Source organism: Cyprinus carpio, chromosome A25, assembly GCF_018340385.1.
Source record: "Cyprinus carpio isolate SPL01 chromosome A25, ASM1834038v1, whole genome shotgun sequence".
Lineage (NCBI taxonomy): Eukaryota > Metazoa > Chordata > Actinopteri > Cypriniformes > Cyprinidae > Cyprinus > Cyprinus carpio.
Window position 1 is genome coordinate 4,439,949 of NC_056596.1, and position 16,637 is coordinate 4,456,585.

Below are 16,637 nucleotides of genomic sequence, written 5' to 3' on the forward strand. Positions count from 1 at the left end.
ACTTAAGAATGGCCCAAATAATACTGTTATGCTGGATGTGTGCTCTTACTGTAAAGCTACAAGATGCTTGGTAATAGTTGTGGTTTTCAGTTTCACAAAACCCCAGTCTACATAGTGTATGCATGTTTATAAAGGTTTTGAGAACAATAACCTGTTATTTTAACTATTATATCGTTACCAGGCTGGAAAAACAAATTGGATGAGACACAACATAAGTTTATATGTACACATTTATTAAAGGAACTTCTTTACAACAATGACAAATATGGCTCGGGATTGTGATTTTGCTGAAGAAGAAAAAAAAAAAAGAAGCTACATTTTCGACCACAAAGTACACTTGACATGTAAAAGTGAAAAAACAATGAATAAATAACATTGGTCATTACAAAATATACACATGCTGATATATATATATATTAGACAACAATAAATAGGTTTACTTGTCCTGACTTTAATTTAAAGTTACTTATCAGTTGTACACTGTAAAGAGCAACCAGAGCTGCTCCTATACGGTTAAATCACACAAACAGCAGTGAATAAACACTATTACAGAATCACATTATCACTTAAGAACGTGAGTCAGACTGTGAGACGTCATTACTTCCGGCGTTTTCCCGCCACCACTCTGTGACTGCTTCTTCTTCAGAAGACGTGTTTTACTCCATGTTTCTGCTTTCCTTACGGACGCGGTCCCTTTTCTTTCTCTTTCCATAAAAATCTAGAAGAAAAGATTCACAACATTAAAAACATGAACACTGTATATTGAAATTGTTCTGTTAAATGACTAACGTAGAATAAATGTTTACCTGTAATGCGCGTGTCCGCGAGTCTCTTCGTCTGGGCGCGAGCGACTGTTTTGCGAGATAATTTTCTCCGTTTACACTTGTTTGGCTGGTTCTTTTGGTTCAAAACTATCAGTGAAGGACCCCCAGATTTTGGGAGAACTCGTGTGATATTTTCTGTCGTGGGAAAGTCCATCAAAGGCCTCTTTGACAGGGCAGAGCTTTCTCTGTAAAACTCCGGACAGTCCTCCGCTCGACTTTCCTCCCATTTTAAATCCCCATCCAGCGGCTGCCCTTCGCCGAAATTGAAGTTCCACCTCAGCTGATCTCGTTCAGATATTTCGCGAAGTTTGGAAGACAATTCTCGCTTCAGCTCGTCGTGATCCACCGGTCCGAACAGATTTCGGCACGTTTGTGTGTGCTTCAGCAGCGGGAGAATGTCCGCGCTTCTCTGAGGAGCGGCTTTCCTTCGGGTCAGTCTTTCCCCGGCGATGGTGGAAAGCAGGACGGCAGACATCGTCGATAGTGCCCAAATTTAGTGTGAAAATTCCTATAGGCAAAAAAAGGTCAGTGTGAATTACAACACACGTCGTTATAAACCGTAAAGCTCCAGGTCTGGCCGTGATTTAATCTCGTCAGATTTAAAGTCCTGCGCTTCTGCGGTGTACAACCGCATGCTCCGCTCCTATTGGTCAACATCTCCAACTCTTTTGGTCTTGTTGCTAGACCCGCCTCTACTCGCCTATGATTGGCTAGACGCGCGTGTAGTCAGCTGTGATTGGTTGTGCCTCGTTGCCACACGCTTCGTTTAAATGTATAATTTCAGCGCCTTTTCTCCCGCCGCTCACATTGCACCACTTGAAGTGAAATAGGCCTACATTAAAAATAACTACAACAATCTAATTAAACAATATTTATAATCCAATACATCAAATAGTTAACAAAAAGTGTTAAATTAGATGCTATTTCTAAAGAATATTTGTAGTTTGTCTGTCATATACAAAGTCATATAGGCTACAAAATTAATTTGACAGTCTGATTGGAATAAAACAATAAAAAATATATTCAAGTAGCTTTTAATTCGATTTTTAAAACGTTTTCATAAAATTGTCTCATATTTATTTCTAACACGTTCTTCACTGACACTGTTTTGTCTTTGTTCAACAAGTAACTTCACTATAAATTATTTTATGATGATATTCGTATAAATTATTTACATTTTGAAACAACGTGTTTATTTCACGTTTTTAAAGACATAATCATTTATATTTTAATATTAAAATATTGGACAAGGGAAAAAAAACAATAAGGTAAAACTAAACTTTTAGTATGAAATTAGAAACTAATAATTTATAAAATAACTTTCCGGTATAAACCTTCCAGTTCAGTGTTAATGTGACCTTTATTAATTTATATTATTATGAAATCAGAAACTTAAAATTATAAAAATGTAAACCAGTTTCCCCATACAAGGGCTGAAAATCTTGTATAAAAATTAACTCATGAATCTTGAGTCCGTAGTTTAAAAAAACAAACCGTTCAGTAGTTACACTTTGTGTTTGTGAATAGTGCAACAGCTCCCCCTTTTGACCACAGTTTAGTAGTACTTTAAACAAACTTTGAGGCAAATCTAAATGAGATCAGATAGGAAGTTAACGACCTTGTTAATAGTTGGCTTCAGTCATCATATTTATAATCTGTAACCTGTGTGTCTAGTGGACAAATGAGTCTTAATTGGAGTCTAACAAATACATACAAATACCTTGAATTTTTCGGTGCAATCTTACTCTTCAACAAGCAAACATCCTCCTGGGACCCAGGACTTCTGTCCTCTGTACACTGTAGAGGACATTATATTTGAGTCTGGATGTTCTGTACAGAGCACATTCAGGGCTTTTTAGAGATATATAAAGTTTGGAAGCTTCATCATAAACACTTCCTCTCCTTGGTCTTTAAAAATGACTGATATTGACAGAATGATCAAAATTAGCCCTCTTCTGGAAATATGATAATTTTGGGGAAACGCAATAAGTCAACAGGGAAAGAAATTATAGATCAATATTCCTATGAAATATGAGATATTCATATGAAAATGAAAACACTTCTTTTTCATTATGGTTTGCCCCAAGAACAATATACAAATGCAATGTGTAGATACATTGTATAGAGTGGAAATAGCATTTTTTATGGACATTTTACACACATATTCCATAAAGTACAGTAGTATATCAAATCATTCTGTTATATCATAACATTGAGAATCATCCTTGTACAAAGTTTGGCTGAAACTTAAAAACTGACTGGTGAATGAAATGTATTTTTGCCTATACATGCTTTTTCAAGTCTGTTTTTTTATAACTTCTACTACAAAGGACATAGAATAAAATATCATTTTTCAAAACTTTTTCTTCTCCAGTTGTTTCTTATGCTCCAACCAATGAAACACTTCACAAAACTTTTTTTCCCCCTCTGGTTCTCAGGAAGTTATTAGCGAGAGAGAGAGAGAGTTAAGGCTTAGTAGTACATCTTAACACTTACAATTATAAATAAGGGAACTGTGCCCTACTGAGAACCACTGACATGTTTACACTGTGTGCTAAGCACAAATACTAAGTTTAAACAAATACTAAGTGCTGTATTAGTGCTGACTGCTTTCTGTGAAGGCTTTTAGAGTTGTAAACACCATTAATACACTTAGCAGGAGATAATGTGTTTTGCATAAACAGACTGCTTACATAATGTATGGATAATAATGATAGTCTTGTCTATTAGTTCCTGGTTTAATGTACTTTCCTCATACTGTGGAAGGCACTGGTGTCTCAGAATGTTTCCTGTGATCATGTGATGGAAATTTCTTATGATTTTATAAACATTTACATCACACCGCATAATCCGTCATCCTATATGCAAACCTGTAAAGAAACGTTTGTTAGTCTTTATTTAAAAGACTGTTTGTGCACTCAACTTATGTGTATAACATATATTGTAGCCTATATATAAAAGTAGAATAGGCTAGTATAATTAGTGTGAGCAGTGTTGGGAAGGTTTCTTTGGAAATGTAATAGGTACAGTAACAGATTACAAGTTATTAAAATGTAATAAGTAGTGTAACTATTTCAATTACTTTATTAAACTAATGTAACCGATTACATTTGATTACTTATCTACATTTTTCAACTGTTAATCATTATCAAACATTTATAGCAGGCAGGGTTAACATTGCAGTAGTTCTCAACAACTTACTGTTAGACTTTCAGAATCCTTCATCGCTTGAATTAAGATTATAATAATTTAATCTGAAAACACAGCCACAACAGAATACGACTTTAGCACCTCTTTCTACTTTGAGATCTTTTTGAGGTTAAATAAAGATTTAAAAGCATAAGATATAGTTTAATAGTACTATGATACTGTTTTTGAAATCAAATCTTTGCATAGCTATGACAAAAAACACTGCCATCTAATAATGCTTTGGGAAAAAAACAGTTAATCTTAAAAAAATAAATAAAGCATACATAAACCAAAAGAGGAAATAAACAGTTATCAAATAAGCATGTGTCATATTCTGTGTCCTCGACTCTTGAAACACTGGTGTCTCATATTTTAGAGCAATCAATACAATTTGGGAAAGAAATCAATCAAATTTGTATGTGTGTGAAAATATTCAGATGTAAACCCCTTTGTAATCATTAACATTTTCATAACTGTAATTTAATTACACCTTTTTCTTCTCAGCAACTGTAACAGATTACATTTAAATTTTATTTTGTAATTAAATTACGTAATAAATTTAGTTACATGTAATTAGTTATTCTCCAACACTGTGCATGAGCTGATATTAGCAAAGCTTTTCTACACCTACAACTATATCGTATCACGTTACATAATCAAATGCATATACATAAAGAATAAATAATAAATACATATAATTATGTGTAACTGATTGTGGATGCAGAACAGAGAGGCATACAGTGCACATGGTTTGATGACCACAAACACAAATTTGTGACGCCGCCTGTGGGATGAGCGGAAATGACGCCATGCCGCGCGACCTTAGGATGATTATATTGTTCTGAAGTGCACTAGAGGTGGGTGCGCGCATCCGCCGCAGTCTGTAAAATCGTTTTATTGGTCCTCAGAGGATGGTGCTGTCGCGTTGCGTTCATACATGAAGCTCGTAGAGGTCGTTTCCCTGCCGGTTTTTAAAACCTCGCGTCCATGAGCGACTGCTGACCCGGTTTCTGCGCTCGCGCTCCGTTACCGGCGGGACGCGCACGAGCTCCTGTGGCTCACCGTGATTTGAGTTCTTTTATGTTTTATTCACGGTTTAAGTCTCCGCGCAGATGCGCTGTTTTAATTAGTTCAGGTGAGTTTATGCTGGGTTAGGTTAGTGAGTTATTCAGGATTAGTTAGTTCAGGTTTAAATCTCAGCGCACGTGAGTTGGGTTTGGGTTAGTGAGGATTGAGTTTTAATGTTGGTCAGGTTTAGTTTGGTATGGGTATGTTGGGTTAGGGGTCGGGTTGAGCCAGTTCAGCACAGGTCTGTTGGGTTTGGTTCAGTTTGATTTGACAGGTGTGTTGAGTTACAGATAGTTCATCTGTCAGCTAGGTTTAGTTCAGTTTGATATCACAGGTGTTTGGTCAAATTTAGGTTGGAAGTCATATATGTGTTGTTTTAAGGCAAGTTTGGTTCGCGTGTGTTGTGTTTAGATAGTTGTCAGTGAAATCACAGGTTTAGGTCAGGTTTAGTTAAGCTCTGCCGTGATGGCTAAAGGCGAGTGGAAGAGGTCGGGTGCTGATGATCTCCCGTTAACCGACCGGTCCGAGTGTGAAGTGTTCGATGATGGAACCAATACATTCTTCTGGTGAGCTCACATCTCTTATGTTACGTTAATGGATTATTATGTTTATCAGCTGACTGTGCCTTTGGATTTAATTGTCTTTCTTTAGCAATTTTTATCAATTTAACATCCTTGCTGAATAAAAGCATTATTTTCTTCAAAAAGATGAAAAAAAAATCACTGACCCCAAACTTTTAAACAGTAGTGTATATTGTTACAAATAGATTTCTATTTGGAATAAATGCTGTTCTTTTTACATTTTTATTAATCAAAGAATTAAAAAAAATTAAGCAGCAAAACCGTTTCCAATACTGATAATAAATTAGCATATTAGAATGATTTCTGAAGGATCATGTGACACTTAAGACTGGAGTAATGATGCTGAAAAATCACAGAAATAAATGATATTTTAAAGTATGTTTAAATAGAAAACCATTTTAATTTGCTAAAATATTTCACAATATTCTTGTTTTTTTCTAATTCTGTATTTCTGATCAAATAAATGCAGCCATAATGAGCAGAAGAGATGTCTTTAAAAATCATTACAAATCTTACTGATCCCAAACGTTTGAACTGCTGTGTGATGTCTAGGGACTGTTCTGTAGTATTACAGCTTTGCTCGGCTTTTCTCTCTTCTGCGACCTCAGCAGAATGATACTCGATCAATTAAAGGCTTTAAGATGGTGCTGTGGATGAGACTCTTTCACTCCTAGGCTTTTATACACAGAGCTATAGGGAAGAAAACCATGACAGATCAGTGTATAGTTTTTATATGTTAATTATCACATTAGTTTAAATCTGGACTCTTCTCTCTAGGTTAGTTATAATATGCACAAACTGTATAGAGTCAAAAACTGGCCAAAGTATGACGTTTGATAGATTTCTAATATACAAAAGAATCCCAAATTACTTTAATAATAATAATAATAATAATAATAATAATAATAATAATAATAATGTTTTTGTTCATCTCTATTATAATATTATTACTAATAATAATCTAGTAACATTTATACTAATTGTTTGCATGAAATGTCTTGTTTTGGACTGTTTCAGCCAATATTCCGAACTTATTTTTTTATTATTTTTTATTTTAATGCAGTAATTAGAATCAGATTACAATTATAAAACAAATTATTATTGTCGTTGATAATGATAATAATAGAAATCCAATAGTACTAATGCAACATTTTTCTATTATAGCACATTTAGAACCAATTTTCTGTTTTTTGACGCAAAAATTGATTTTTTTTTTTACTTTGTTTTGGGATGTTATAACCAATATTCAGGAACAATTTTGTTTTATTTCTGATTTTTAATGCAATAACTAAATCAGAGTACAAATATAAATAAATTAATTATATTAATATGAATAATAATTGTAATAATCCAATAATACCTATTGTGAATTGTTTGCTTAAATTGTTTTTCTTTGGTTTAGGCTGTCTAAGTGTAAAGCCTATAGGGATAGATCACACAAAAAGCAAATAAATTGTATATATATATATAATATATATATTTTGTCTTGACTTAAATTTTTGGGTGAAATATACCTTTGAATGCTATGCTTTTCTCAATTAAAAGGCTTTAAAAATATATCTGTAATTATTTAAAACTATCTTCTTCTTCTTTTTTTTTTTTTTTAAATAGGTAACCGACATAATATTTGAGATTTAATACTTGACCTCTTAATGGTCAAAATGCCCCTTGAAAATCAGTTCCAAGAACTGGATTTGTTGTAGTAAACAGCACTGATGTCTCCTCCCTCCCCGTGTGTGTGTGTGTGTGTGTGTGTGTGTGTTGAGGTGTGATTGTGTTTATGATCAACCTGTATACCAGCTCAGCAGCTTTTGAATGTGAAAAAAAACCTTCTGCCAGTAACGTTTGAATGCAAGCTTTGTACTCTTGTTTCATCTTTCTCTCTGCAGGAGGGCACATACTCTGACAGTGCTGTTCATCCTGACATGTGCTCTAGTTTATGTGACACTATTGGAGGAAACACCACATGACACTGCGTACAACACTAAAAGGTAAGCCTGCAAGCAGTCAGTGTGTCCTGTGCTTTAGCTTTAGCATTGAGACCAGAATACAGTTCACAGTGCCAGAGAATAAGGCCCATTGTTACCTCCTGAGCAGAAGCTAAAGTGGTCTGATGTGGACAGAAATGACACATGGCTATAGCTGGGAGGGCCTTGGCCCAAGTGTCATGCTTTATATTGACTAACAGGATTATGTGTGACATCTGCTGCTGATCACAAAGTCCAGGTCACAGACTAACCCACTGTGCTCAAAAGCATATGAACTTTATCAGAAGGAAGAGCAGCAAGTATTTCAGTATGAATGCAATGTGTAGTTTTATTAGTAGTGCCTGCAAGTTTTGAACCAACCCCTAAGTATTTAAACTAGACAACCACTTACAGCAACTAAATAGCAACCTATAAAACAAGAACTCAGAGAAGAGGTGGAAAAACTACATTACCCATGATTCAGCAGTGACTCCCAACCAATCAGAGAACTGTAGCAAACAAATAGCCTCATAATGACTCCTCATAATGATATCACTCACCCACTCCCTTGAAACACTGCAAATGACATAGTGTTGTTTTCCTACACTCTCATTCTACTTAAATTAAAAAAAAGTATTTAAATTACACTTTTTTTTTTGTGTGTAATATGCATATTTTGCAATTAGTGTTAATTGTATTGTCTCTCTCTCTCTCCTCTCTCTCTATATATACAGTATATTATTAAAGGGAAAGTTTACCCAAAAATTAAAATGCTGTCGTTTACTCATCCTCAAGTTGTTTCAAACCTGTACAAGATTTTTTTGTTCTTTTGAGGACAAAAGAAGATATTTTAAAGAATGTGGGTAACCAAGTTGCCGGTAGCCATTGACCTCAATAATATAGATATTTTTTCCCTTGTGGAAGAACTTGAGGCTGAGCAACGTCCTAGAAACACCTTGGCATCTTGACAGTGAATTTTGCACATAAAGAACCATTCACATTTTCTCCAGTGTTTGTTTTTAATTTATGTAAATTGTCTTTTTCAGAGGAATTGTGGCCAGTATTCTGGTGTTCCTTTGTTTCGGAGTAACGCAAGCTAAAGATGGTCCCTTCACACGTCCTCACCCAGGTCAGTAACCTTTACATGATCTCACCCTAACTGAAGTCAGAACAGTAGCCTTTATTCAGAGATGATTTGAGCTTAACTCAGGTTTCACATCATCTTCATGTCGACTTTGAGATGCTATAATTGTGAGGTCAAAAGTAGTGACTAACCACAGGTTTCAAGGTTTTAGTGTGACAGTCACTCAGCTGTTCTAAGAATAGCGTAGCTTTTCCAGTAACATGCTTTGCAACAACTAGCAGTGTAATGTAACTAAACAAATACATTATTGTTCTTTACATTGCATTACAATTGAGTGAGCTGATGCAATCATCACACAGCAAGGACCTTGCAAGTCATGTTGAGAAGACTGATTCATTTGTCTTTATCTCAATGAATCAGTTCATAAAAATGATTCGCCAAGTCATTTGAGTCACTCACTAGTGTTCCCAGAAGTCTGTACATGGCATTTTATGTTTTCTTTTTGTGTTTCAGTATAAAGTTCTATAATTAAACTGCATTTTATCCCTATTTTAGAATTGATTATGTAGATTAGGAGTTTTTAAAAGTTATATTTATGGCTGCACATTTTATTGAACATAAAGAAATTAAAACAATAAATAAATCTTAAATATTATTACTGTCATTTTACAGCCTTTCTGTTTAATACAATTATTTTATTTTTATTTTATTTACACAGGGGCATGTTTAGTAAGATTTTACCAGAAAATATTAAAGATTTTTTTTTTATCATGTTAATTTAAAAAATCTTTTATAATTTTAACTGTTGTATTTTTGTTTGCTTGGTTTTTATTTTTGTTTTTGTAACTCGTGTTTTATTCCAACTCTGTTTTTACCATGAAGATAGCTTTAGATGCTGACATGGCAATAAAAATAAATAATCAAATCAAAATATTGACACTTTTTGGGCAAGTTGTGCTGTCATATTTAATATTGCAGTCACAGTTTTTATTGGGAAGAATGGTCATGTGCATTTTGCAGCCCTACTGTAAATTTGTGTTCAAGTTTGATGCTTTCACTGCAAATCTTAATTGCTTGTGTGCCTGAGAAATATAGCTTTTGTAGTTAGCTGCTACTTATAAATTTGTAATGAAACTAACTATTCAAAGGTGATTATGAGTTGATTGAAGTAGCTTTCTGAGAGACAGTTTAAAACAGTTTCAGCACTGAGTAACAGTCAGTATACTGTTATAGCAGCAGTGACTCACATCTCCTTCAAACACTCTCTGTTGTGCTCGCTGTTATGAGGGCCGACTTGCTTTGCTGGATGAGCTGTTCAGGGCCTTTCAACACATCACTCACTGAAACCTGAAAGATGATTGAAGGACTCCTCCTCCGGTCATTCAGGCCTCTCAAAGGCACGCGATAACCTACGAATGTAGGCACAGATTATAAATTGGGCTACCTGTCACAGTGAATGGTGTTAAATTTCAATCCCAGTTAAGTATGCAAGGTTGTTTTAGTGAGTGAAGTGATGTGACATACAGCCAAGTATGGTGACCCATACTCAGAATTCGTGCTCTGCATTTAACCCATCCAAAGTGCACACACACACAGTGAACACACACACACCGTGAACACACACGGTGTGTTTATGCTGCGGCGCCCGGGGAGCAGATGGGGGTTCGGTGCCTTGCTCAAGGGCACCTCAGTCGTGGTATTGCCGACCCGAGACTCGACCCACAACCTTAGGGTTAGGAGTCAAACTCTCTAACCACTAGGCCACAACTTCCCCAAAGAAAAGAGCGCCTGTGGACTCCATCAAAGAAAGAAGTAGATGCAAACAAATGGTTGCAGTCATAGTCAAAAGGGCGTCACAATCTGATGGTTTTCAGAAACACTAAAATAGCTTGAAGTGACGTGACATACAGCCAAGTATGGTGACCCATACTCAGAATTTGTGCTCTGCATTTAACCCATCCAAAGTGCACACACACACACACACACCCCGTGAACACACACCCGGAGCAGTGGGCAGCCATTTATGCTGCGGCACCCGGGGAGCAGTTGGGGGTTCAGTGCCTTGCTCAAGGGCACCTCAGTCATGGTATTGCCGGCCCGAGACTCGAACCCACAACCTTAGGGTTAGGAGTCAAACTTTCTAACCATTAGGCCCTAATAATTGCTATATTTTTTATGTTGTTAAAAGAAAAATATTTTCTGTAATTTTAAAATAGTTCTAAAATACATTGTCTATAATTGTATTTATTTATTAGATTTATTTATTATTTGTACTATTTTGAGTTTGCCAGGAAAATAATATTTCTGATAATATGGCAAAATAATCATATAAGCTTCAATAAATACTTCATTCACTACACCCCAATAACCCAAATGCAGATGAATTGTAAATGTTCAGGTGTGATACAGACAACAAACATTTCAATCATCCAACATAAACCCCAAAAATCCTCCTGTATAAGATTTATAATTTGAGTTATTTGTATATTAGTGCATTAGTATTTTTAGTGCTTTTGTGTTTTTGTATGACAGATCATGTTTATGGATATGTGTTTGTCTTTGCAGCGTACTGGCGTTTCTGGCTGTGCGTTTCTGTTGTGTATGAACTCTTCCTCATCTTCATCCTGTTTCAGGTTTGTTATCAGCCACAACGACACAACTTCACATATGTTTTGTCCATATTGTGTCATATTAAAAATTTTGACTTTTCTTTCAGACAGTGCATGACGGCAGGCAGTTTATGAAGTACATTGACCCTAAACTGGGTGTCCCTCTTCCTGAAAGAGATTATGGTGGAAACTGTCTCATTTATGACCCTGGTCACCCTGCTGACCCCTTCCACAATATCTGGGTATGCATTAAAATCAATATTAATAAACACTATTGACACTAATACCGATGTATGTGTTATAGAAGGTTGCTAGTCAAATATCTATTATGCAAATAACTGTATGTTAAAGATAATGTGCAGTCATTTGTATTTCCCTGAATAAATTCTGTAATGATAATGTCCATCTGACTATAAATCATCCTGCTCTTATGTGGTTACTTGATAAATGAATAAATAGACATGAAATAATGATTTAAATTGAAATATTATAATGTGAGAAAAGGGTGTGGTGTGATATGAGACATAAAACAGCTGTGTAAGAACAACATGAAATAGCATTTACCTTCTTTAATCTGGTGCATTTCCAAAACAAACAGAATATTTAATTTTTTTATTAAGAAAACTGTTCTTATTTAAAATGACATGCACTGATTAATTGATAAGACCAGGGAAATTTATTGAAATAAATAGGATACTTTTGAATTTGATGCAGTTTTTAAATACCTGAGTTTGATTTTGCAGCAGGAAATAATAGTTTTTATTATTATTATTATTTGATTATTTTCCCAACAGGACAAAATGGATGGATTTGTTCCTGCCCATTTTCTTGGCTGGTACATTAAGGTTAGTCAACATCTGATGTAACTGAATCTATCAGCAAGCGTTTGATTTGTTCTGCCCAAGCGCATGATTGGGTTTGGAAAATGAATGCACTTCCACACGTCTAAAAGCAGCAGACAGCATCAAAAAATGAATTAGAAACTATTAGTCATGTGTTTGTGTCTGTGTGTGTCAGACACTGATGATCAGGGACTGGTGGATGTGTATGATCATCAGCGTGATGTTTGAGTTCCTGGAGTACAGTCTTGAACACCAGCTGCCCAACTTCTCCGAGTGCTGGTGGGACCATGTGAGTAAAACACACCAAATACTCCCTGTGAAGCATGCATCATCCTGCTTTAAAGAGATCAGATAGAACGTGTCCTCATGAAATGACTCTCTCCTGCTGTAGTGGATCATGGATGTGTTGATGTGTAACAGTTTGGGCATTTACTGTGGCATGAAGACTCTCGGTTGGCTTTCCATGAAACCCTATCAGTGGCAGGGATTGTGGAACATCCCAACATACAAGTAAAAGCACAGTAAACCTCTGAAATGATGTGTCTGCAGGTCAGACTCACTAAACTGTCATGACGTTCATGTAATTTTGTGTTTCAGGGGGAAAATTAAGCGTATTGCCTTCCAGTTTACCCCGTACAGCTGGGTGAAGTTTGAATGGCGTCCCGCATCTAATCTGCGAAGATGGCTGGCGGTGCTTGGTATTATTTTCATGGTGAGTCACATGACCAGCTTATGTAATGACTGCATAATGAATTTGGAATGAAAAATTATGTCTTTTTCTCTCGCTTTTTTGCAGTTCTTGTTGGCAGAGCTGAATACATTTTATCTGAAGTTTGTGTTGTGGATGCCTCCTGAACATTATCTGGTGCTTGTGCGGCTCATCTTCTTTGTGAACGTGGGTGGAGTGGCAATGCGAGAGATCTACGACTTCATGGATGATCCGTAAGTACAATCTACTAGTGCTTTGCCAAATCCTAATGAGCTGTCTCAACTGTTGTATGTGTAGGCTGCTACCTTCTAAGGCAGCATTTCTCAGTGCGGCGGAACAGAAATAAAACGGGGCATCCATGTATTACTTGTGTTAGCTATTGGCGACTCTGCACAAAGGGACCTGGATAATGGATGGAGGGGTGGACAGGTTGAGAACCACTGTTCGAAGGCAGCGTCCTAGCTTAAAGGAATAGTTCATCCAAAAAATGAAAATGTATTCACTGTCAGGTGATCCAAGATGTAGATGAGTATGTTGCTACATCTGAACAGATTTGGAGAAATCTTAGCGTTACATCACTTAAGCTCTATTCAGACGGTTACTGTTTCTCATGTGGATGTCTGTAAAAAAAATACATTTACATGTCACTTTAGCAATAAAACTCATGGATTCAGATTGCAGTTTATTCACAGTGGAGAAGCGAGTCAGTCACATGGTTGTCTGCTGTAAATAAAATGTCATATGCTTGGAATAATGAGAATGAATTAATATTTAATAATATTCTATTATTTAAATCTGTTTTAAAATTAGAAAATATACACACCACAGTTAAAATTGTTTTTGCTCTTGTGTTTTATCTCTCAAAATTTATGGATGTCATTAATGTGGAGATTAGCAGGAATAAGTTAATGCAACCTCTTATTTACATAAGGTAAACACAAAGCTGCTTGGTTTATATTTTTATGTATATAACCGTATACAGTATAATACATATTTTAAAATTGTATTGCAGACCTGATGCTCCCATAATAATGACCCATTTCAAATGTTTACGTGCTTTTCTTCTCTTTCTTCTTTTTGTTCTGTGGTGAAGCAGTTATGAAATATTGTTCTTGTATACTTTCCATCATCTGAGTATATGCATGCAAATTACAGCGTAGTGCAACAGTTACCGAGTTACCGTACGGTGTTCGGCAGTGGAGAAAAACAATTTAAACAATGAATTTTGAATTGATTTCTTGTAAACTCACATGTGAATTCAGACAGCAGTTAAATTACCCCACGACCTTGGTGTTTGTCAAAAACAGTAGGTAAAGCAACCAGGGATTTTTATGCACATGGTAGGAGAAAAACTAAGACATTCTGCATTAACGACTAACCCCTGTAAATGTTGAATATAGTTTACATCCCCAAGAGAAACAATTACAGTCCAAATCAGGCTTTACTAACCAGTGGATCCTTTGCAGTGAATGGGTACCGTCAGAATGAGAGTACAAACATGCTGGGATATGCTTATGATGCCTAAAATATGACCTAGCTAAGCAACTCACTTGCAACAGGGTTTTTTCCCCTGTGCTGCCTTGCCTTCTTTTCTGTGTATGTAGTAAGTAAATTTAATGAATCATTTGAATTTTAGGAAATTCTATAAAAAGCTGGGCCAGCAAGCATGGATTGTGGCGACCATTACTGTTACGGAGTTTCTGATCGTGGTCAAATACGATCCGAACACCATTATGCTGCCAATTCCCTTCTTCGTCACACAGTGCTGGACACTCGGAATCGTCCTCATCTTCTTTTGGACCTTGTGGCGGTTCTTCATCCGGTAACCTGCAAATCAGCTCTGTCAACATAATTACAGATAACAATATAAACTGCTGATTTGGTAAATTATTGTTAATAAAGGGATGTGTTACACAAAATATAATTTGACCTTTTATCAGAAGATAAATAGTAAAAATGGATCATCAAAATGAAGGTTCTGTTCAGAAAGGAACACTAGCATACTATTCACTTGTAGACTTGCCCAGTATATACTATTTCGCTTTTACTATTTTTAAGAATAGTGTGTGTAAAAGTGGCCAGTATTCTTCTTGTCAATCAACCTCATCACTTTGCATGATTGGCATCTAGTTATCAGTCTTTGACTTTTTCTCTTAAAATGATTTGACAATATAGTGTTAAAAAACTGACTACAGTACAGATACATTATATACAAGCTACAGTATATATAATCTGGAGCACATAATACTGGATCTATACTGCACACAGTATCCAATTTTTCAGTAAGCCTAAATATTCATTTTTATAATGAATATTTTATTACATTTTATTTTATTTTATTGCATTTACACTGTGCACACACACCCATATCTATCTGTCTATCTGTCTATCTATCTATCTGTCTATCTGTCTATCTGTCTATCTATCTATCTGTCTATCTGTCTATCTATCTATCTATCTGTCTATCTGTCTATCTATCTGTCTATCTATCTATCTACCTACCTACCTACCTACCTCAGATGTCCTGACTAACATGTTAATTGACCAAGTCTTCTGCATTGACAGTGACATCACACTCCGATACAAAGAAACACACCAGCGCAGACAGGAAGGGTCTTCGGAGCAGGACAGAGTCCCTGGACACGCCGACGGCAGCAATTTGGCCACATCAGGCCGTAGTAAACTAAACGGCAGTATGGACACGGTCCGACACAGGAAGTCATGAATCCATCCTTCCACACACAAATAGCCATGCGCTGCACATCGCAGCTGGACACACGTTTGTGTTTATAATCTTGTACAGATCATGCCAACGCTCATGGTGTCTGTCTAGCAGCATCCAGACAGGTGATGTCATCATTTTCTCTACTCACAGAGAGGGTTGTTGTATATTTTAGGAAAAATGTGTCTTTGTAGCTGTTACATAGGTGAGGCGTTTAGGTTTTGGGGGTCCACTTTCCCTCTGGTTTTGGATTTAGTGATCGGTGCTATGCAGGAAAAAACATTTCGATGCAGAACACTATGCAGTGAACTAACAGAGGAAGTGCACATACAGCCATTTATGAATAAAACCGTTATTTTTAAGTTACATTTAGCAGGTAGGAGCACAGGAAATAGTTCCCAAACATCCTGCATGAACTATAACAACACAATAAAAAAAAAACAATAATAAAATAATTAAATAATCTTATGATGCTAAATGAAATTATCCTAAATGAAACAAACGTGCCTGTTACACAAGCACCTCACACACGGACATTTCTTCGGACCTGTTTAATGCAGGTCAGTGCCGTGACTGGACCAAAATCGAAGAACTTTACTTTCCGTTTGCATGCGTGAATGTGTGCGTGAGAGCATAACGGCCAAATCATTCATCATGCTGATGCTGTTTTTATTTCTGCAGGGAAATCACATACTGAAACTTAGTGTTTTGGGTTTGATAAATAATAATAATAATAATAATAATAATAATAAAAAAAAAAATCAGGAAATCATCCAAAGTGTATGCTGTAAGTGTATTGGTCTGTTCGTGTATCTGGTCACAGTGAGTGGGTTGTTTGCTGTTGTGTTGTGGTAGTGCATCCAAATAAGGCCTGGTCTGATGTATCAAACGCCATTATAATCTTACTGTGAATGTTAAGATCTAGCACTAGTTCGACTTAAGCGCCAATGCCTGAGCTGTTACTGCTTAGTATTATGTTACTGAAGGTGTTTAGGGATTAGTTTTGATTTAACTGTAAGGGGAAAGTTAAAATCGCACTAAA

At 36.0% G+C, this 16,637-nt stretch overlaps 2 protein-coding genes across 3 annotated transcripts; one reads left to right on the plus strand and one right to left on the minus strand.

Annotated features, from left to right (window-relative positions):
• Positions 1-212: 212 nt before the first annotated feature.
• On the minus strand, positions 213-1,452 carry cdkn1cb (cyclin-dependent kinase inhibitor 1Cb). The gene is made up of 2 exons (XM_019068178.2): positions 807-1,452; positions 213-718 (listed from the first exon to the last, which is right to left on the minus strand). Exons 1-2 carry the CDS (start codon positions 1,297-1,299, stop codon positions 657-659), a joined length of 555 nt encoding a protein of 184 aa, XP_018923723.1. The 5' UTR covers positions 1,300-1,452; the 3' UTR covers positions 213-656.
• Positions 1,453-4,807: 3,355 nt separating this feature from the next.
• Positions 4,808-16,026, plus strand: LOC109050607 (phosphatidylserine synthase 2-like). Of its 2 annotated transcripts, none has more exons than XM_042715096.1 (12): positions 4,808-5,647; positions 7,552-7,653; positions 8,676-8,758; positions 11,279-11,340; positions 11,424-11,564; positions 12,117-12,167; positions 12,340-12,453; positions 12,556-12,674; positions 12,762-12,876; positions 12,961-13,106; positions 14,510-14,695; positions 15,439-16,026. In XM_042715096.1, exons 1-12 carry the CDS (start codon positions 5,547-5,549, stop codon positions 15,596-15,598), a joined length of 1,380 nt encoding a protein of 459 aa, XP_042571030.1. In that variant the 5' UTR covers positions 4,808-5,546; the 3' UTR covers positions 15,599-16,026. The 2 variants fall into 2 exon arrangements, with proteins under 2 accessions (XP_042571030.1, XP_042571029.1); XM_042715095.1 differs by having other exon boundaries at positions 4,809-5,647; positions 11,279-11,346; positions 11,430-11,564.
• The last annotated feature ends 611 nt before the right edge of the window (positions 16,027-16,637 follow it).

Bases quoted from the DNA above. Each gene is read 5' to 3' on its own strand.
- cdkn1cb (XM_019068178.2), bottom strand. From the start codon at position 1,299: ATGTCTGCCGTCCTGCTTTCCACCATCGCCGGGGAAAGACTGACCCGA. The intron at 719-806 runs GTAAACATTTAT...CTTTTCTTCTAG, and splicing joins CGCGGACACGCGCATTACAG to ATTTTTATGGAAAGAGAAAG.
- LOC109050607 (XM_042715096.1), top strand. From the start codon at position 5,547: ATGGCTAAAGGCGAGTGGAAGAGGTCGGGTGCTGATGATCTCCCGTTA. The intron at 11,565-12,116 runs GTATGCATTAAA...TTTTCCCAACAG, and splicing joins ACCCCTTCCACAATATCTGG to GACAAAATGGATGGATTTGT. The intron at 12,168-12,339 runs GTTAGTCAACAT...TGTGTGTGTCAG, and splicing joins TTCTTGGCTGGTACATTAAG to ACACTGATGATCAGGGACTG.